Source organism: Furipterus horrens, unplaced genomic scaffold (genome assembly GCF_987537825.1).
Source record: "Furipterus horrens unplaced genomic scaffold, mFurHor1.1.pri manual_scaffold_17, whole genome shotgun sequence".
NCBI lineage: Eukaryota > Metazoa > Chordata > Mammalia > Chiroptera > Furipteridae > Furipterus > Furipterus horrens.
In genome coordinates, this window is record NW_028327187.1 from 19291503 (window position 1) to 19314495 (window position 22993).

At 39.7% G+C, this 22993-nt stretch overlaps 1 protein-coding gene and 1 pseudogene across 6 annotated transcripts in view; both read left to right on the forward strand.

Moving 5' to 3' along the window:
• Nucleotides 1-22993, forward strand: part of FGF13 (fibroblast growth factor 13) — a 554123-nt gene that overhangs the window by 323042 nt on the left and 208088 nt on the right. For 5 of the 6 annotated variants that reach the window (XM_090264776.1, XM_090264780.1, XM_090264775.1 and 2 more), the window contains one exon: nucleotides 19559-19726. The exons of the other annotated variant lie outside the window; for it this stretch is intronic. In XM_090264776.1, the coding sequence (XP_090120902.1) occupies nucleotides 19559-19726 (168 nt within the window). The remainder of the gene's footprint in view (nucleotides 1-19558; nucleotides 19727-22993) is intronic. 6 annotated transcript variants of the gene reach the window in all.
• Nucleotides 21009-22993, forward strand: part of LOC149990619 (S-methyl-5'-thioadenosine phosphorylase pseudogene) — a 135792-nt pseudogene continuing 133807 nt past the window's right edge.

Genomic DNA, 22993 nt, shown 5'->3' on the forward strand with positions numbered 1-22993 from the left:
TTGTATATACTAATACCATACATCAATTAGGCCTAACAGGCATATACAGAAAAAATCACCACCAATAGCAGGACACACATTTTTCCTAGGTACACATGGACTATTCTCCTATTAAACCATAAGCTAGGTTATAAAACAAGACTCAATTATTTTGTAAAAATTTAATAATCTAAAGTATCTTCTCTGACAACAATGGAATGAAAATATAAATCAATAATAGAAGAGTTGAAGAATTCACAAATATGTGTAAATGAAGCAACCCATTCTTAACAACCAATGATTGCATAATAAATTACAAGAGGAGTTAGAAAGTACTTACAGAATAATGCAAATAGAAACACAACATACCAAAACTCATAGAATGCAGGAAAGGTAGTGTTCAAATGGAAATTTCTAAATGCAAATGCCTACATTAAAGGAGAAGAAAGAACTCCAATTAGTAACCTAACTTTACACCTTGAGGAAGTACAGAAATAAGAAGAAACTAAACCCAAAGCTAGAAAATGGAAGGAAATAATAAAGATTAGGGTGGAGATTAAAAATAAACAGAGTCAATGAAACCAGAAATCGATTGTTTGAAAAGATCAGTGCACTTGACAAAACTTCAGACCAATGAAGAAAATACAGAAGATGCAAATAACAAAAATAAAAAATGAACATTGGGGCATTACTTACAGAAATAAAAAGGCCTAAAAGGGGACCTTACAGAATAAAAATGACTATGAATAACTCGTCGTCGGCAGCCGTCCATCTCGAGAGACGATGGTGTAGCTTCCCAAGAGTCTATCTGCACCGCCGAGAATGGCTGTGCAGTCCGACTCGGGAGTGACACGGTATCTGTCTCCTCCCGTGTTGAATCGACATCTTGCGATGACGCTGGAGTGTCCTCTCCAGTGAAGCTGAAGCTACAGAGCCTGGGCAGGGTGATATGGAGGGTCTGCTGTTGCCCATGCAGCAGACCCCCCCTCTCTTCGCAGCTGAAGGGTCCAAGGGAAAGACGGAGTCGATACAGCTTGGCTTCAGGTGCACCGCAGGAGTTGCCGGTGTTGACTACAACGTCAAACCGCCTTAGGGACTCCGGCTCCGGATTTTCTGTCGGGGTTTACTCCCTTAGCCTTTCCCCTGAAGAGGTATGCCGCAAGGCAACGGAGGTTTTTTGGAGTCAGAGTTTTCCTTCTCTGTATGAATAACTACACACCAACAAAATTGTATAATATAACCTCGGTGAAACAGACCAATTACTAGATACAAACAACCCACCAAGGCCAAATAATGAAGAAATAAAAAATCCAAATAGACCAATAACTCATAAGGAGTTTGAATCACTATTTAAAGACTTCTTAATAAAGAGACGTCATGGACCAGGTGGTCCCCCTGGTGACTTCTACCAAACATATAAAGGAGAATTAACAGCAATCCTTCACAAACTCTTTCATAAAATAGAAGAGAGAACATTTTCTAACTCAACTCTAGGGGCCTCAATTATGCTGATACCAAAATCAGATGAATATGTTACAATAAAATAATTTACAGACCTATACCCCTTAAGAATACAGATGCAAAAATCCTCAATAAAATATAAGCAAAATGAATTGAACAGCCTGTTAAAAAGATTGCACAACATTACCAAGTGGAATTTATCCCAGTAATGCAAAGGTGACTCAACATAAGAAAATCAATCTGTTTAATACATCATATTAATAGAATTAAGGGAAGAAACACATGTTCCCCTTAAGTGATAAAGAAAAGGTATTTGACAGAATTCAGCATCCTTTCATTATTTTTGAAAAACACCCCAGAAAACTCAGAATAGAAGGGAAATACCTCAACATGAGAGTGGCCATGTATGAAAAACCTACAGCTAAAATTATACTTAATGGTGAAAAACTGAAAGCTTTTCCCTTAAGATGAGGAACAAAACAAAGATACTCACTTTTACCACTCCTATTCAATATTGTACTGGAGTATCTTTTACAATATTGTACTGCAAGTTCTAGCCAGAGCAACTAGGCAAGAAAAAGAGATAGAAGGCATCCAAATTGGAAAGACATAAAACTCTCTTCACATGTGATGTGATATTACATATAGGAAATCCTAAAGAATCCATAAAGCAACTAGAGCTAATAAACTAATTGATGGAAGTTGCAGAATACAAGATCAATATGCAAAATCCGCTGTGTTTCTATATACCAACAATAAACAATCTGAAAAGGAAATTAAGACAGAAATTTCATTTATAATGAGATCAAAAAGAAAAAAATACCTAGGAACAAGTTTACTCAAAGAGGCAAAAGACATGTACACTGAAAACTATTAAGTTAAACCTAAATAAATGGAAAGGCACCCAGTGTTTATGGATTAAAAAAAAACAACAAAAACTTTACTACCCAATGTGATCTGCAGATTAAATGAAATTTCTTATTGCAGAAATGGAAAAGGCAATTACATTCCTACTTAAATACCCCAAAGAATTGAAAACAGGGACACAAATAAATACTTGTATGCCCATGTTCTTTGCAGCATTATTCACAGTAACCAAAAGTTGGAAATAATCCAAATGTTTTTCAACAGATGAATGAATAAACAAATCATGTTATATATGACTTTACTTTAAGTGGGAGAGATATTACTGACACTTCAGTCTACTCAGATTCTATTTGGAAATTTTCTTTTGTTGTAACCTTTCTGAGGAGACTAATGCTAAATATTAAGATAATTGTTTTTCTTTTATCACAGTAACCTTTATAGAACACAGAAAGTGATTCATCATAATTACTCTAGTCCATTACCACAGCCTGTTTCTTCAATCTTAAGAATCAAAGCCTCAAAACAACAGCATATTTATGGCTAATCATGCCCCTGCCAATAAGTGTTTAGAAGGCATGGCATAGCTGACTCATTTGTTAAGGATCTTACAAGGCCGTGATCAAGATGTTGATGGCCTGTATTTCTTTCTAGACATCAGGATCCTCTTCTAAACTCATGTGATTATTGACAAAGTTCACTTGTTTGTGGCTGCAGGACCAATGCCCTCATTTTCTTGCTGGTTGTCAGCTGGGGCCCAATTTCAGCTTCTAGAGACTTCCCAGTGTTCCTGGACACATGGCCCTCTCCCAGGACTTCTCACAGGGCAGCTTATTTCTTCAAGGCCAGTAGGTGAATCTCTTTTAATGCTTTCACTTGATTACATCAAACCCACCCAGATTAATCTACTTTTGATTAACTTAAAGTCAATTGACCTGGACCTTAATTACATCTTAAAATGGTTCACATGTTTATAGAAGCTAGTAAGTCCCAATATCTGCAGGGTGAGTTCCAGTCCAAGTACCTAGACCTGAGAACCAGGAGAACTGATGATAATAGTTCTGGACCAAAGGCAAGCAGGGTTAAGATCCAAGGAAAGCCTATGTTTCAGTTGGAGTTCAGTCAGGAAGAAAAGCTGATGATTCAGTTCAAAGTCCATGAGGCAGAAGGAGATCCCCCTTGCTTATGGGAAGGTGAGCCTTTTTGCTCTATTCCGTCCTTCAACTGATTGGGTGAGGACCATTCACATTGGGGAGGGCAGTCTGCTTCATTCGGTATATGGATTGAAACGTTTGTCTCATTCAAAAACACCCTTACAGAAATACAATAATGTTTGATCAAATATTTGGGCATCCTATGGCCCAGTCAAGCTCCTATGTAAAGTAACCATTACAGGTTTCTTCAGTAATTACACAGCCTTTCCCCTGACATATGGGGTTAATCCAATTATTATGATTCATCCAGTTCCTGCTTTTCCTGTGAACCTTAGTCAGAGCTGAGGACCTTAACTTAGGCTATTTCCCACAATTATTGCGGGGGCACATTCCAATTCTGGTTATAGCATTTTAGGCTGTGTGCCTCCAGAGAACTTCTGGGAGAAGACAAGCAAGCTGTGCTTGCTCCCTGGAAAGGAGGTAAAGATGAAGCCAGGAGCAGAGGCAGGAGGCCTTGTCTTGCTCGAGAATCCCAGGTAGGCATATCTACTGCTTCTTTGACTTGCCCTCGCCACTTCCTCCATTCATAGAAACCACCCTAAATATGGATTTCAAAAGAACACTGTTTTTTTCTGTCACCATAAATCTGGTAAGGGACTCCCAAAGTCCCTGCAGATCAGAAGAAATTATAAAGAAATAGCCTGCAGCAAAAGGCTGGTGACACAAAGTAGCACATGGTTCAGGCCATGATCATTGCAGCTTCCTAAATCTGATTGGGACCCACCCTGATCTCAGCCCAGAACATTTCATCAAGGTTCCCATAGCTTAACCTGAGGATCACTTTGTCAGCTTGGGAGTGACTCAAGGGTGGTTTCTGAAGCCTCTGAGAATATCTCACCTACATTAACTTTGTTTCTAGGAAACTTAGTTAAACTAGTGTTACACAGACATTGGGAAAGGAAAAAGAAGGAACTGCTCTCTCTCTATACAACTCTAAAAGGTTACTGCTGGTGATACTCCTGCATTTCACAAGAACTCTAAAGGTATCTTGTCTACTGCATAGCAATGAAACACCTAATTGGGAGAGCATTTATGTGGAACATTTCACCCTGGCTTTCTTGTGTGCAATCGTGAACTCCACTTAACTCTCCATTAAGGAGAAAGAAAAGGGCCATCTTCAATATGAGAACTGGGACATGGTTCACTCCCTCAGCCTGTAAGAGTGGCAGCTTTCAATTTCTTGATGGTGCCCACAGGCACTCCTCAAATGACCTGGTTTCTCAATTTGAGTTTAATTAATGCAAATATTGGAAGCCTGTCAGAGAGGCTAACTGCAGGGACCATCAGAACAGACAGGGAGGTCAGACTTGGGAATCTTGTGCTGCCTCCTGGGATGGACACTTTGCTCCAGTGCAATCCAAGAGGAAGGATTCACAGCTGCATGTCCCCCTAGCATTAGTGTCTCTGTCCCTATGTATGACCTACATTATCCCTCTCCACCCTCTTCTTGCTGCTTTGAAATTGAACTTCCTACTGAGATTCCTGTGGGATTATGAGAACATCATCAGTAGCTAGTGATTTCCATGGCAGCTAAAGGGTTTTAAATGAGTGTGGCAGCCTGCTCCTTCCATCTGCGAAGGAGCAAATGGGCACTCACATCTCCTCTCCCTTTGACATCATTTCTTCCTCATTCCTCCCTCCTATTTATCCCAGCCTCTGATTGCGGGGCTCCTGGTATGGTCTTGGCCATGAAAAATACCCGCTAGTTTCTCTGGTATCCACCCTGAGTCAAACTGGCCAGCAGAGCTTGATATTTTGTAGACATCTTAGGACTTTCCCAATTCTCCAAAGCCATGATTCTGAGCATTTATAAATATTAATGGGAATGCTGGGTGGGAAGAGGGGAACAATACTCATTTTCTCTCTAAGTTGTGAACAAATGAGAAACAAGTCAAAAGAGAAAGGGGTATGAACAACAAAGTATCACCTTTATTCTTAATAAAGCTAATACTGGGAGATGAGCCTTTTGTCTGAAAAGGTGGACATTCTAATAATGAACCCTATAATTAGAGAGATGCACCCACTCAGTCATAGGCATCTCTGGAACTTTCCTACCTGCCCTCGCATACGGCTTCCACCTGCAAACCTTAAGGTGCAGAGGAGCAGAGCAGAATGTGTGCTTTTTGTGGTGAGCTGGCTCCCAAGGAGAAAGAGCAATGGAAGGAGCTAGGCTAGGGATGCTAGTTTTTCTTTTAAAACCTCACCAATATCCCATCCAGAAAATAGTGGATGTTGGGGCAAAGAGAAGTCAGCAATGTCATACTAGCGAGCTTCATAGTGAAGAAAATATAAAGGAGAGGGAAGAACCCCCACTGCTCCTTACAAATTAAGCACTGGAAAAGATTCCAGCAACCATCTGGTCAATTCCATTTGAGGATATCTGGGTTCACACAGGTGGTGTGACACATACAGTTAGGACTAGGCCCTGGGCTGGCTTAGGAGTCCAGGCACCTCAGTTCTCATGTTTCCCTCCATTCCTTTCTCCCATTAGTACATGAAGAATTAGATTTATTTGGTGGTCTCTTTGCCACAATGACAGATGGGGAAGAGACTTATTGAAGGGAAACAAGGCTCAGAGAATCAATTTCTCAAGAATGTTATTTTGCAAACTGCCCATCATCCTCTCCATCATTGCCATGAATACTCTCACGCAGTGCTAATGTTTGCTGAGTACCTACTTAATCATATTCTATATAGATGTCTTTACTACAATGAGACTGCAGGAGAGAGTTAAGTGTGAGGAGATTTCTCTCCTCTTCTGCCTAAAGAGTAGAATTAGGTAGCCCACAGAAAATATTTTCCCTCTGAGAAGTGTATATTCCATGGAATTACCATTATCAAAAGTGGTATATATTAAATAGATGCTGCATACTGTTAGACATGCTGTTCATAAAAGTCTATACTCCTAGAGTACGTACCCAGGATCCAGCCATTTCTTTCCACCTAGTACTAACTACTGTCATCTGTTGTCTAGATTATAGCAGTAGCTTCCTCGCCCTGGCTGGTGTAGCTCAGTGGATTGAGCACCGGCCTGTGAACTGAAAGCAGTAGCCTCCTTACCAGTCTCTCTGCTTCTATCCTTGTGCCTTGAAGCCTGTTCATAGCAGTGAGAGTAAGCTTCTAAGCACATAAACCAGATCACATCACTCTTCTGCATCAATTCATTTGCTGGCTCCCCACCACTCAGAAATAGAGCCAGACTTATTTCAGTGGCCTACATAAGCAGTCTTCTCATTTGCTTTCTGGCCTTACCTCCTGCCACTCTCACCCTCAGTCTCTCAGTTCTAGCCACATTGGCTTCCTTCATTTTCTTAAAAAAAAAAAAAAAGTCATACTCCCACCTCCGAATCTTTGCATTTTTGACCCCTCTACTGGGACCACTCTTCTAGATACGTCCATGGTTCACTCTATTCTGCTCTTCCTTCAGGCTTCTGCTCCAGTGTCACCTTCTCATGGAGACTTCCTGTGTGACATAGATTAGACTAAGTTATGCTGCTGTGACAGAAAGCTCACTGACATATCAGGAGCTTAACTTGTAAAGGTTTTTTTTTTTTTTTTTTTTTTTTTCCTCGCTCCGTGGGTCTAGCAGCAGTTCAGAGCAGCTCCCTTCCCATCAGTGACTCAGATACCCTTGGTGGTCTCATCTTATTATTTTGTTTCTAACTGCTTACCCCCTTTCTTTATCAGCTCATGTGTAAACACTGTGAGGATAAGGGCTTTTGTTGACATTTTTTCATCTCCTATATACTATATGCATTGAGTAGTGCCTGGCATAGAGTAGATTCCCAATACCTATTTGTTGAAATAATGTTGGAAAAGATGGTGTTGTGACAGGGAGTGGAAAATGAAAAGGCCAAAGGAAGCATCTTTGTGTGTGTGTGTTTTCTTTTCAGGTGTGAGATGGTGAATACACGTCAATTCCACATATAATAATTGATTGCTGTTATTAAAACAACTGTAGAAGGCTTATGGACTTTAGAATCTAGCTAGGTTTTCAGCATTGAGGTTTGGATATTGCATTAGTTTTCTATTGCTGCCACAACAAATCACCACAAACTTAGTGGCTTAAACAACACAAATTATAATCTTACAGTTCTATAGGTCAGAAATCAGGCATACATCTCACCAGGACAAAACTAAGGTCTTGACAGGCTGCATTCCTTTCTGGAGGCTCTAGAGGAGAATCCGTTCCATTGTTCATTTTGGTAGTTAGCAGAATTTGGTTCCTGGTAGGATGGAGATCCCTGTTTCCTTGCTAGCTGTCAACCGAGGTCTCTTCCCAGCTTCTAGAGGCTACGTGCATTTATTGGCTTATTTCCTCCTTCTTCCATCTTCAAAGCCAGCCACAGCAGGTTAAGTCCTCTCACACTTCTAATCGGCCCTGGCTCTTGTTCCTTTTCATCTCTCTGGCCCAATCTTATGCCTCCTTTTGATTTTGCGATCTCATAGTTGCCTAGGATTTCACTGGCTAATTCAGGCCAATCTCTTTCACCTATAGGTTAGCTGATTAGCAACCTTAATTACAGTTCCTACCTTAAGGTAACATATTTACAAGTTCCAGTGATTAGGATGGTTGGTATCTTTGAGGGGCCCTTATTCTACCTACCATAGATATGCACACTAATATGGGATATGGTTTAGTGAGCAGGAGTATAGATTCTAGAGGCATGACGACCTGGATTTGAACCTCAGTTCTGCAAATTGGGAGCTGAGGTACTCTGGACATGTTCCTTAACCTCTTTGACATTCAGTTTCCTATGTGACAAATGGAGACAATAATGATACATGCCTCATAGGGTTGTTGTGATTACTGGAAATTATGTACACCAAGCATACTATTTTACTCCTTTTTAATATATACGGTGAGCATTCCTCATGTTCTAAATGTGAGCACCAAACTCAGCTTAGAGTCCACCTCAGAAGACATTGCCTTTAATAGGATAAAGGAGGCTGAGTGCTGTTTTACTAAAGGCCCACTTAACCAGCTGGGATTGTAGGGAATGAAGGGAATTCAAATCTAAGTGTTTATGATTCATTTACACCTAAGTCACTAAATGCTATTTTAAGGACATTTGATTGCTTGAGGCTTTTAAAATAATTGTAATGCCTTTTTTTCTGATGCATAAATGCTACCAGGAGTAAACAAACTGTAATACCATTTGCTTTGAAATTATTCTCCAATTTAGAGTGGGTTCCAGCATGGCACAATATACTCTTCCATCTGTAATCCCTACAGGGACAGCACCCCCTGCCCCCAGAAACACAACCTCCTTTTTACTGAATGGGGAGTTAGAAATTGTGGCAGGTGTGAGTGCAAAGAAAAACACCCTTTCAATAGAGAAGTTTCTTTTTTAGAATGATTTCTTAGATTTCAGCTATTGTAATTGGGAATTTTGTTCTAATGCTTTCCATTCACTAAAAATGTGCCTGTTTTAACTATCAAGAGGGTCAAGTTCTTCCACAGCATATAGGTGAGAACTGCATTTCCTGGAGATGTTAAGGACCATTTGTTTGAGCTTGAAAACTGATTAATATGATGTGGCCAAAGTGAACGAACTGTCTTTTGATAAGCTCCAGTGCAGCTTGTGACTAACCAAGGAGAGAAAGATTTAACCAGAGCATATTTTATTTTATTTTTATTTTTTTAAAGATTTTATTTATTCATTTTTTAGAGAGAGGGGAAGGGAGCGAGAAAGAGAGGGAGAGAAACATCAATGTGCAGTTGCCTTTCACATGCCCCCAACCAGGGACCTTGCCCTGCAACCCAGGCATGTGCCCTGACTGGAATCAAATCAGTAAGCCCTTGGTTCACAGGCCAGCACTCAATCCACTGAGCCATAGGAGCCAGGGCTAACCAATGCATATTTTAAATAAGACAGATTGTACCAAGACTCACCTCTTGATCAACTTGAAGAGCCTTCCACTACCTCTTTTCTATCTTCTTTTCTATTTTTTCCTGCTTCTGGAATCCCTGGCACCACCATATTACATGGAATTCCAGGTAGCACAAAGCCACAATGCAATACACATAATTTATTGTTTCTGAGAAATGTTTTTATAGATCAGCCCATTTATTGGTATTTGCACTATGGTTCTTGACAAAGTGTTAGAAAAGATGGGTTGCTAAGGTATTTGAGTGAACTGTTATCCATGTCATTGTGGGTAGAAGGAGGCACCAATATGTGACAGAAGCCCATGTGGTCACAGAACACTAGCAGGCAGGGAAAATAAGAGAAGACTGCTTGCTTAAAAGTAATGACTAATGAAGTTAAATGAGTTTGCTATTTAGATACCTTTGGGGAGAATGTGGAGAGGGAGAGGTGAATGGTGGCATTGATTGCTCTTCCAGTCATAATTTTAAAGCAGCATTACAGTATAGTTTTCCAGTCACTATCACTAGGACCAAGGAATTTCTGTCTGTCAACCAAGCCTGTCGGTGTGGGCTTTCTGAGCTCTCAAGACATCCTGGGGACTCGGGGCAATCATGAGATTTGAATCAGAGATTAGCTTTTGAAACCTGAAATAACAATATGAAGTAATAGTGGTAATAAGTCACCCAAGAGTCTCCTAGCATGTCATGTGAATAAGTACACTGTCAATGAGCACATTTTCCAGGAAGATGTGGCTGTAATGCTTGAGAGTGCACTCTATAGTGTATTGGCGGGGATCCTTCAGTCCTCTTGAGATTTAATGCTACAAAAATGGAAAATACTGATAAAAGAAAATAGGCTTTCTATAGCAATTTAGTCTGTGATGTAGCCCAAGTAAGATCTTAAGATCAATGGCCGAGAAGAGTCCAGGTAAGGAAGTTTCCTTCAGTAGCTATGACATCATTTTGTAAGCCTAATTAGAGTGCCTGTAATAACAGTTATTAATTATGCATAGAGGAAGATGCAAAATTTGTGCAATGTCAGCCTGGAATTGGTCTGTAAGTAATCTGTAAGGACTGCCTAGATGTTTCAGTTCCTAGGACATGATGGCCAGAAGCACTCTGCATTAAAAACAAAATGAGCAAGAATAAATAACAAAAATTCAATGAAGCCAGTCACAGTGAAACATTTTCAAGAAAGTACAGACAGCATTCTGGAAGCAGGACCATTTGTCAATAAATTTATTACTACATGGGCAGTATAGCCATATATATATTTTTTTTTTGCATGAGTCGTTCTGCCCACTTTGATGAAGCCAGAAAAGATTACGCAGCCTCTCCTTTTTTTCTCATCCCTACTTGAGCCAGGTCTTTGGTTGGCTGGGTCCCACCTGTTATTCATAGCAGGTGCCTGAGGATACTTACTTAGAGTCCAGCAATATCGCTGGTGATGTCCAACGTCATCACTCACTAGAGAAAGCCCTTGTCCCAGGCTGAGGAAAGACCCCAATGATGTGTAGCAGTAATGCTTTACATCTTTCCAGTCCAAGGCTTTCTGTGACCTAAATGATTGGCCATGCTCATTGGTATGTGTTTCTCCTTCTGGTATGGGCTGTGGGGGCAAACTCCCCTGAATGGAATAGCTGAGCCCTTGCAGGATGCTGAGCATCTCCAAGAGTCACAAAGGAACTTCCAGGATTGTTACTACTTCCTTACAAAGAGGCTTGTGGACCAGATGGGCTTTACCCTTCATCGAGTCCAGTGATCCTCAGCTAAGGCACTTTTGCCCTCCTCCCACTGTGTGTGTGGGGGTATTTGGCAATATCTGGAGACATTTTTGGATGTCACAAATTGGAGATGGATGCTACTGGCATCTAGTGGGTAGAGGCTAGGGGTGCTATTCAATGTTCCACAGTGCACAGAGCAACCTCTTAAAACAAGGAAGTATCTAGCCCCAAATGTCAAAAGTGGCAATGCTCAGAAACTCTGGCCTAGTTCAAATCACTTATTTTTGAAATGAGAAAACTGAGGCTCAGAGATGTAGCATGGAATTCCAAATGTTACCAGAAAATCAGCAGTGACTCAGGATGAGAATTATGGTTTCTTAGCCTCCAAGAGTGCATTTTTTCAGCAGTTTCATCTCTGTCACAGACAGCGTTTCCTCCGTGGCAGATGCCAGGCAGTGTGCTGAACTCTTCCCGTTTATTTCCTCATCTGCTTAGCACATACCTTCGAGGTGCTAGAAGAGGCTCATTTTATGCCTGTAAAACTACCATGTGCAAAGTGTTGTAGGCCATTAGGAAAGCAATGATAATACCAAAAGAGACAGGGTTCTCGTCTGCCTAGAGCTTACATTCAAGTTGTGGAGGAAAGTCATATATATGAAAATAATTATCAGTCTAACTTTTCAGTGAAAGCCTGGATAATAACCAAAAAACTGTCCCAATACAAAACAAGATACATTTCCTAAAATGTTATATGGAAACTAAGAGTTAGAGTGGGCTCTTTACCTTAGGTTTGAGAGAAGCTGGTTAATGAGAATTCTTTGAGTGCGTATAATAAGTGAGACACTGTGTTGGACCCACATATTAGATGGTAAATGGGATAAATAATGTTTCTGTTTCAGAGAGCTTGTGTATTTGTGGGAAAATCAGATAAGAGACAAGTACATACATACATACATAAATATAATTACAGATTATGACAAGTGCAAACCTACCTAATGTGCCTGAAAAAGACACCTTTGAGGAAGTAGCATTTAAGTAGAGCTGGAAGGACCTAAAGGAGGAATCACAGAGAACAGCAACTGCAAGGCATTATGGTGGGGAAAAAGCCTGGCATATTCTGGACACTAATGGAAAGCTACTGTGAGCAAGGAGAAAAGAGGCCTGAAATGGAATTGAGGAGGTTGGTGGGCTGCTATAATAGGAAGTTTGCATTTCATTCTACCATGAAAAGAAAAAAACAGTGTGAACAGACAGAATTTGGAGGAAGACCTAATAGTGATTTGGGAACTGAATAGAGAAGGGGGATATTGCAAATGGGAAGGTAACTGAACTTTCTAGAAATATTTTTTGTTATTTCTATCTTGGCCAAATGAAATGATCATTAGTATTGATCAGCTCCATTCACTGAATGGTTTACTTAAGTTGTCTTTAAATTTAAGCCTGCCATCTTGATAATGTTCACTGTGGCAATAAAACTTGAAGATCATACACAGATAAGTAGATGGTTAGTAAGCTGGGGAGCAAACTGGAGGTCTTAAGCTAACTCGCCCTGTGGTTGAATGTACTTTTCAGGATGACAGGTGTTCAGTGACATGGAAGAGTAATCACTCTAATTACTTTGTTTACTTCTCACTTTCTCATTATGTGAGGTCATTTGATAATCTGTATATTTGTCATATTTTCTGTTTCATAAGTGTTTTTAACTAATTGCTTGTTGGAGTCACTAATAACTTTGGGACTCCCATGGCTGTATGTGATTTCCGTTGCTCTGGTCATCTCAGATTTGCTTTAATTTAAAATCATGTATCATTAAGTATTTTGAGTCATCTTTATGATGTGTTAATTTAAAAGCAAAAAACATAATCATCAAATAATTGAGGGCTTGTTAACCACTTCCAGTTTGAAGTCAGCAAACCTTGCCCATTACAGTGTCCTGGTGAGGGACGGGTGCCTTTGTAGCATTGTCTAAGTAGTTTCCTAGAAACTTGCCTTTCTGTCTTTGAAGAGAAAAAAAAAGAAAAATTCATTGGAGACACGGATTATCTTTGAAGCTAAAAAATACTGAAGAACCTGATCCCTATTTAATATATCAATGTTTGTACAAATCAGTTTTGCTTTAGACTTGCTGGTAAACACACTGGAATCCTGGCTTCTAGGCTGGGCTTTTCCAATAACTGTGTGACTTGTCTAGGTACTTCCTCTCCTTGAGCCTTATTTTTCTTATGTTGTAAGACAAAATGTTGCATCATATTATCTCTAAAGAAGTTGTGTTTGGAATGACATGGAGGATTGCATTGCAGTATTTGTGGTAATACTAACTATTTGGGTAGCTGTTTTATGTAGCCAATGTTATATATATATTTCTTTAAAGTATATTTTATTAATTATGTTATAGTAGTCCCAAGTTTTTTCCCTTTTCTCCCCTATGCCCAGTGCCCATCTTCCCTCTAGCAATCCTACCCTCCTTAGTTCATGTCCATGTGCATATAAGTGCTTTTGCTTCACCCTTTCCTATATTATTCTTTTTTTGAAGTATATTTTATTGATTATGTTGTTACAGTAGTTCCAGTTTTTTCCCCTTTGCTCCCCTCTGCCCAGTACCACCCTTCACTCCAGCAATCCCACCCACCCTTAGTTCATGTCCATGGGTCATGCATATAAGTTCTTTGGCTTCACTCTTTCCTATATTATTCTTAACATTCCCTTGTCTATTTTGTACCAACCGATTATGGTTCTTAGTCCCTGCACCATTTCCCCATTTCCCCCTCTCCCCACTCCCAGCTGATAACCCTCCAAATGACCCCCATACCTATTATCCTGTTCCTATTTTGGGTTGCTTATTGGATTTTGTTTCTATTTTTTAGAATCAGTTGTGGATAGTTGTGAGTTTGTTGTCATTTTAGTGTTCATAGTTTTGATCTTTTTTTAAGTAAGTCCCTTTGACGTTTCATATAGTAATGGCTTGGTGATGATGAACTCCTTTAGCTTCTCCTTGTCTGGGAAGCACTTCATCTGCCCTTCCATTCCAAATGATAGCTTTGCTGGATAGAGCAATCTTGGTTGTAGGTTGCTTTTCATCACATTGAATACTGCTTGCCAGTCCCTTCCTGCCTGCAAAGTGTCCTCTGAGAAATCAGCTGATAGTCCCATAGGCACCCCACCCCCCGCAGGAAACTCTCTGCTTCTCTCTTGCTGCCCCCAGGACTCTGTCTTTATATTTCACCTTTGACATCTCAGTCATGATGCATCCTGGTGTGGTCCCCTCTGGGTCCAGCTTACCCAGGACCCTCCGTGCTTCCTGGACCTGTATGTCCATCTCCTTCGCAAAATTTTGGAAGTTTTTCTCATTTTTTTCAATTCTTGCCTCCTCATTCTGCACTGGTTGACTGTTTTTTTCTTCCTTATGTTCCAAATCATTGATTTGAACCCCAGTTTCCTTCCCTTCGCCATTGGTTTTGTGTGGATTTTCCTTCGTCTCACTTAGCATAGCCTTCACTTCTTCTCTTATGCATTTGCCATACTCAAACACCTGTCAGTCCTGTGAGCATCTTTATCACCAGTGTTTTGAATTCTGTGTCTTTTAGGTTGTCTATCTCCTCGTCGCTTAGTTCTCCCACTGGAACCTTGATCCATTTCCCCTTTTGGGCCATACTTCTCTGTCTCCTCATTCTCACAGGCTCCTGTGTTTGTTTGCCTCCATGTCCCAGGTAGAGCTGTTGCTCCTGTTATGTTGTAAGGGGCAGAGCCTTTGGGATTCATCAGTACAGGGCGACCTGTTTCACCATGTTGTGGCGCTGTATGTGGGAGAGGGGTCTGAGAGGGAACAATGCCGCCTGCCCAGCACTCACCCCTTTTCTAGGCACCTCTCCCACTTCCGCACCGGACTGGCGCTCCTCTAGTTGCTGCCCTGGCCGTCATTCCCAGAGTGGATGGGTCTTCAGATGTTCTAGGACTGTGGGGGCCCTTTAACCAAGCGGACTCTGCTGAGAACAGCAGTTTCTGCCCCCACCCCAACCCCCACTGGTTTGCACTGTCAGAAGCAATGAGGCTTGATTTTCCTCGGTGCTGGGACCGTGGGCTGCGAGGTTCGGTGAGAAGCTGGGAATGCTCCCCAGGTGTCCCTCCAGACTTTTTAAAACATGTGACTGGGTTTTCTGCTGGCCTGCCGCTGCCGCCACAGCTGCCACCACAACACCGCGTCCTCTCCATCCCGGATCCGCCCCTACCACCTGTCTGGATGAGTATTTCTTCTTTATATCTTTGTTTGCTGGACTTCCGTGCAGTCTGATTTTCTGGAACTTCTGGTTGTTTCTGGTTTTGAGGTAGTTGTATTCCTCCTTAGTTGTGGAGGGTGATGCAGCGTGTCTATCTATGCCTCCATCTTGGCCAGAAGTATAGCCAATGTTATATTTATTGATTTAAGTTATAGAGTAAACAAGAGCTGAATTTTCTAAACATAAGAATTAATGAATGTCAACTTCTTTAATTAAAATACATTTTAAAAGTCTACTACATTGGCAGCTGATCAATGTTTCTCTCTCACATTGATGTTTCTCTCCCTTTCTTTCTCTCCCTTTCTTTCTCTCTCCCCTCACTCCAAAAAATAAAAATAAAAATTCCATTACATTGGAATTAGTTTTTATTTCATCAATGATTGTTTTGCTATAGACTGGTTCTTTTTTATGTCAAATTTGTAATAAGAGTACTATATTTCTGTGAACTAGTTTAGCAATGATTGTTTTGCTATAGATTAGTTTTTTTTCTTTATGTTTATTAGTGAAATGAGAGTCCTACATTTCTGTGAACAGGAGTAGCTTAAGCCACATCACCAGGCTTAGACTCAAACTCTCTTCTCTTAACATGACTGCCTTCCACTTCTGAACTTGATCTTGGTGATTGCTAAGAAACCCGTAGGCGAGTGGGGATGGCTTAATGCCAGTCTAGTGCTGCTCCTGAGAAACTAATTCTAGATGCAGGCTTGTCCATCCAATGGTTAGTCAATAGTACACCTTTTATACTAGGAAGTAGCTCTTTCATAAATTGTGTCATAACTATCATCCTGCCAGTAAAAGCCATTTATTTTTGTCACCGCCATGTCTGAGTATGCCATCTGTCAGTGTTTGTGTGTCTGTGGATGTGTGGATCTGTATGTATTCATTTGTCTCCCCCAACTCTCTGCTACTCTTGTGGGACTTTGGAATCCCGAGTGGATGAGCTGTGTGTTCAAGGCCAAGGGCACAATTTCCTGGCAAAGGTCTACTCCTTGGCAGCTGTTGTCATGGGTCTCAGCAGCTTTTCTAAAAGCACAAGACTATACAGTTTAGAATTCAACCATGAGCCACTCTTACTTGCCTTGATGAGTCAACTTGAAACTCATAAACTGGAGGAAACTGTAAACCATTGTCTACCTAATATCTGGAGCCTTTGGCCCACCTCCAAGATTGGATCAATCCATTGTTAGGAAGGGCAGCAGGAGTCACGGAATAAATGTGCATAAATTGTTGAAATGAACAGAGGGAGGAGTGATTTCAGATGCTAGAGATTGTAAATGAGAGGGAATGCACTAGAAGGGGGGAAATAGAAAATATTGGACTAAGTCAGGGAAATAAAGAATCCCATTCTTTTTTCCTGTTTTGATGGGCTGACTTCTTTGAGAGCTTACTCTCTCTTTTCTAGAGCTAGTGCCCATTTGGAAGCATTGTGTCCTCACTTCTTTTTAAGGGAAGTAGGATGAAGGTACCTACCTGCCTTAGTGCTAGGATTCTATGGGAGTTCCCCTGTCACTCCTGCTTCTGTCAATTGCATATACAGCCACTTTCTTCTTGAGGGAATGCTGGGAATAAATGGATTTGATGTAATAGTTTTAATTTTTTCATGCCAAGATATTCTCAAGTTCAGAAATTTTATGGACCAGAGTGAGATGTTACCTGTACAATTTCACTTCTGGTTAAACGGTCCAAGATGTTTCTAGATCTGGTGTCAACTTGACCCCAGTCTACTGTTTTGCCTGAATTGACTGATATTTGGAACATTGAATAGAGACAGCCTGAGACCCAAAGCTGAGCCATTAACTCCCAGATGCTCACGACTTCCAAGGAAATGTTCTGTGCCTGTGGTTATTACACAGATGGCTCCTTAAATGCTCTCATCTTGGCACCTTTTGCACTTGCTAAATTCAATTTGAAGAAAGAACAGGAGAGAGAGAATTTTTTAGAAAGCAATTATCCTGCACTTTTGTGACCTTCATGCTTTTCCCATCATGATGGATTTTGGGGCTGGTTCCTGCATCAGTCAGCATGTCCCTCTCACCAGAATCTTGTATGTTACAGATAACCAGTTGTATCTAATTAAACAATAATGATGGCAGAGCAAGGCCTTTCCTGGGAATTAATGAGCAGCTGGGAAAAGCTGATGGCTAGAGAGTCAGCCAAAGGCTATTAGTTTCAGTCTGCCATTAATCTCCAGAAATGCACATTTGTGACGTCATTGTTGGTACTGAAAACTAAAAATTGGAGATCATTTACTGATTTTTGTCATTTACTTCTAAATAACAAAATAACAAGTTCCCTATGTATTATCAAAAGTCCTTTTTCATTTTGCAATTGTCTTCTAATCTAAAAATAAGGTTCTCATATACAGTGCATGAAAATGGAATTTCTAAGCTTCTATATAATCACGGATGTTCCTTTTAAAAAAGAGTTCCAAGTTTAGGATGTTTTCTTTAAATATTTTGGATGGTAAAACCAAAATTTGTCTTCAGCTGTGATGCTGGAATTTGATGTGTCTGTATTATCAAAACTATCTGCTCATGGCAGGAAATGGTTGCAAGTGTTTTTGAATAGCAGCTGTTGCTAACAGAGATGTGCATTCAATGCAGTTCTGAGACAGTATAGTCACATTCCTAGTAGATGAAGGGAACTCTCTGCCAGGAAAAGCTGTGATAGTGTATCTATATAAAATTTTTGAGTACTGCTGCTGAGTGCTGGAGGAAAATAGAAAACTGACTAAAATATTCATCACTTTCTTATATAATTTAATGACGTATAAAGGAAGACAACAATTTCAAATACAGGTTCTCTATCTAGAATTTGTTCAAAACTCATAATACTGATTTAATATTATATTGGTGTTTGTACTACTTTTACCCCAACATGAAAAAGAAATACTTGAAGCTGGTTAAGATCCCAGCCAATGAACTGGAAATGTTTTGCCAATCAGAGTAGATTCACATCCCATTTAATTTCAGCCATAAGCTGTTCATATTCTCCAAACATCGTAGCATTATTCTCCCCAGAAGAAGTTTAGTGATGGGGCCAGTCCTCCTAAATGCATGTTGATTGTATGCATTTGGGGGAGTATAATTCATCAGAATGTCACTAATCACAGCTTTGGAGGTACTGGCAAAATCCCCGTTCTCATTGGGAAGGGTGTGAAAGGGAAAAAAATATGTCCCAGGGTCATTTGCACATTTCTACAAATGCAGATTAAATTTGCACCCCCTTTGGTGGGTGGTTGTCAGGCTAAAAGAATGTTCCAGTGGACACTGTAAAAGCAGACATCTGTTCCTAGAGGGGGAAATACACTACAAATTCACAATCACGCTTAGGAAATTTACAAAGGGCCTAGGAAAAATATGTGGGCTGCGAGGGACTTGGTGTATATCTAAGGCCGAAAGTAGTGAACGAGGCCCTGCTCTTCCACAGTCCAGCAAGGTAGGTTTTGACCCCGTGATGATTGCTAGACTTGCAGCTGGAATTTCTTATCTTCATTAAGGGGTTTTTAATATCCGAGGAATATTTGCAACAGAACTAGTTCTCTTTGGAAATCAAAGAATAAAGAGCAATGCTCTTGATTCTTTAATCGGACTCAATACATAATGCATGGAAGTCAGGTTCTTGCCAGCAGCAGACCAAGGAAAGAACAATAAACTGATGGTGATAGCCAGTTTCACCAGTAAATATAGGAGTGGGCAAAAGTAGGATTACAGTTGTATGTGAAACTGAGTTTATTCTTGTATTATTATTTACTAATTATTATATTATTTTCCATAATAACAACTGTAAACCTACTTTTGTCCCACCCTGTATTTATATAGTATCTCAAATTGAAACACGTGAGCTCTGCATGGTGTTTATTTAGATACAATATGGTTATTGGTATTAATATATTTTATCACATTCCAGACACAATTTAACACTGTTACATTTTCATTGTATTAACAATAGAGGTATCTGTAGTTGAGTAAGCTAAGCTATTTCCAGGCCTTAACTATTTTAAACAAAGCCTCTAAAAATAAAATTGTCAAGCTATTAAATGCTTTTCTTTGAAACTTTTTTTGGGGAATGTTGTTTCTTTAGTCTTCCCTGGGAGTAGATTTGATTTAAGACATTCGCTGCTTTCATGAAGCTCTAACTTGAGTTCATTTTGTTATGTGGTGACCACAGTTCTGGATGACGCCCCTCCTGGCACACAGGAATACATTATGTTACGGCAAGATTCCATCCAATCTGCGGAATTAAAGAAAAAAGAGTCCCCCTTTCGTGCTAAGTGTCACGAAATCTTCTGCTGCCCGCTGAAGCAAGTACACCACAAAGAAAACACAGAGCCCGAAGGTTTGTGCACGACAGACGCGTGTTTTGCTTGTTTTCTCTCATTCTTCTTTCTTTCTCTTTCTTTTTGACTGTGCATTGCCCTCTGGTGTGCTGTGTGTCATTCGGCCCCTGACATACTCAGGAGGCCCCCCAGCTCGCTGATGAGTGTGTTATGCAGTCTCAGATAGGCCACTGTATAATACAGTCATCTCTGGCACAGCACGCAGCGTCCTCCTGCTTCTCAAAGCTGAAACGGTTTCAGCTGGTGTCATTACACTGCCCTGTTTGGGCTGCTAAAGTTGCTTGCTCTTGTAGCCAACATCTGGTCCAGTCTGTTCCCATTACCTGACATTCCTGAGGCAGCAGTCGGCTGAGGAATGGCACTTCAGAAATGAAATAACGAGAAGATTGTTCCAAATTTTCTTACTCTCCTCCACTCCATAAAGCTTTTGCATTGTGCTCGAAGAATGCTCATGGTGTACTTAGTTTGCTGAAGCAGACGCAGACTTGCCATGTAATGCACGCCCACTTGTACTTTGCCATAGTGAAATGCATGCCTCAAGGAAACTGTGAGTAGTTTGTTTTTCTTTTCAGCTCAAGCACAGGTTTGGAAAACTCAACTTGCTGTTACTTAAACTAAGGTCAAGGTGTTCCTTGCAATCCATGCTACAAATCTATTTTGAAAGTGCTGCGTCTCCCTTGAAAGAGCATTCATTTTTTCCAACTTTTTTTGCATATATCAAATGGGAACATCTTTCACATCACAAAATGTAGTAAACATTTTGCCAGCTGTGTATATTTCAACTTTCAAAGTGCCATTTAAGATATATACTGTGTATGCTAATTAAATGCTTGTTGTACAACAGCCTGTTCCCTCATATCTAATACTATAAAAGCAATTTATCAATGAATAACATTGAAGTGACAAACTTCACCTGTCTTATGGCAGTTGGTGTACACTTTTGCATAAATGGTTCTGATAGATTTCTAAAAGCAACCTTGTTCCCTTTTCAAGCTACTCTTTTTATAATATTATGGGTGTGTGCAGTACAACTGTCTTTCTGACTTGGAAGACTGCCATGTGGTGCTGTTCAAAGTTTTGATGTGTAAGGAAATTACCCCAAATTGACTCTAGTCCATGGTTTTGAAAGCAAGTTTTTACATCTCAAAGTCTCCCCCTGTCCTTCCTTCCAAATAGAATTTTAAATGTTCATTGGCTGAAAATGAGAAGTGTACTTTTTTATGTTTAATTTTATTTCAGCAATAGAATAAAACATTTCTATTTTATTTTACTCATACTTGGATGTCCAAGCTATCCACTTTGGGTGTGAGTTCTGATGTCAACACTTACTTATCTGGAGGTATAAATGGTGATCTTTTACAGTGAGTAAAATAAATCTTTTTGTGATTTAGTAGAAAAGATATTAGCTTGATTTTATGCTCTAATAGAACAACAACAAAAAATTTAACTGGTGACAATTACTTGGCTCTATATAATGTATTTCAATTTGTTCTGCTTTCTTTTCTCTAAAATTATATGTGTGTGTGTTTACAAGTACAAAACAGTATCTATTTATAGATGCATGTTGTTTATTATATAATTATATAACAGACACTGTACTGTTTATTCTACTTGCACATTATCCTGAAAAACAAAATTTGGTTTGAGTAGGAAAGACAAGCCATTTAAGAAGCAGTTGGCTAAATTGAATCAAATAATCAGTTAGAAACTTCACATTGTTTTAACAATACCCAGATTTTAAAAAGAACAGTTGAATAACTAAATTTACATCTCCATCCCTTCTCTTATTGCATATAATTTCAACAGGATGTATTAATTTTCAAAATACCATCTGGAATGTATTATGAATACTGTTAGCAATGTTTTCAGATATAAATAATTCTTTAGAGAATGGGTAGCAGTTAAACTCTCTTATACAAGGTTTGGATAGTTTCTAACCTGTCCTTTCCTCCACAACTTGAGTGGCTGCCATCGTACCTAGTGTGGCTATTATCCTTTCATTTGTAATACTTTGATGATAGGCATTTTTAGGAGCAGGCCTCCCTTCTCCGTTCTTTCAGACTGAAGGTTTCCCTTAGTTTTGCTCTCCTACCAGTTCCACTGCAATAGCGAAGCTAATATTTCCCTCCTATAACTTATTATGAATTATCTATAAATAATATTAGATTCCTTACAGGTTTTCTGGGATGACATTTATAAGTTTACTATACCCCCTTCAAACAAAGTCCCAGAGACTAATGGTGAACCCAGGCCTTAATGTGACATCACTTGATCTCTGTACAAATTAACAGAATCCAGAAGACCTTAGATGGGGGTGAAAGAAAACTTGCAGTGGAAGAGACCTTGGATAAATAAGGAAACATTTCTAAGAAATTAACATGCTTACTTCATGTAGGATACCAAACCTCATCATTGCTAGGAGGTGGAGTAACTCTGGGTTTGGAAGGGTTCAGTGGCCATTCTGGCAACCTGGAATATTTTTGCAAGACTGGATTTTAAATGCTGCAATATACAGTCTTCAGTTTTCTCTTGTTGTTGCTGTAATGTGTTATTATAATTAGTACCAATGGATAGAATCTTAGTTCTATATTATGTTCAAACCTCAAAACATTTTATTCTCATGTGAAGCATTTTGAAGAGCGAATTCCTCTCATGATCTCTGTGTCCAAGGATGAGATGTGAATTGACCTTGTCTATGGATGCCCACCAATTGCACTGCAGGTGAAGGCAATGGAGAGGATGGTGAAGTTGCTCATTGTTTGATGTGTGCACGTTAAACTGCCAGTATGATCTCTTCTAATGAGATTGTGTTTATATAGCCTTCATGTGACAATGACAAATATATTTAAATTGGGGGGGATAAAAGTTTGAGTTGGATAAGCCTTAGAAATGATTAAATTAGGTCAAAGAGGTTTATGTGAATCATGATAAAGCTGGAATTAATTTTATTTTTTCTTACTGAATTCTAACCTTTTTGCATTACTATAGGCAAAATCTTGGTGTTTCTTTTGGTTGGTGATTTTTTTTCTGTAAGGGCTAGGTTATTTCCATAGTTTATGGCCATCTGAGATTTGGTAGAGACAACTTATTTATAATTGTTCACAGTCATCTGTATTTTTAAAGTTTTGTATTATGCCCAGGGCCCTCAGAATTCATGTAAAGCAATACATAGGGTGAGTGATGTAGCTCACTGGCTTTTCAGGATACACTAAGGCCAAATTACACCTTGCCAAAAAACAGGTTGCTATCTGAGCAGTCAATTCAAA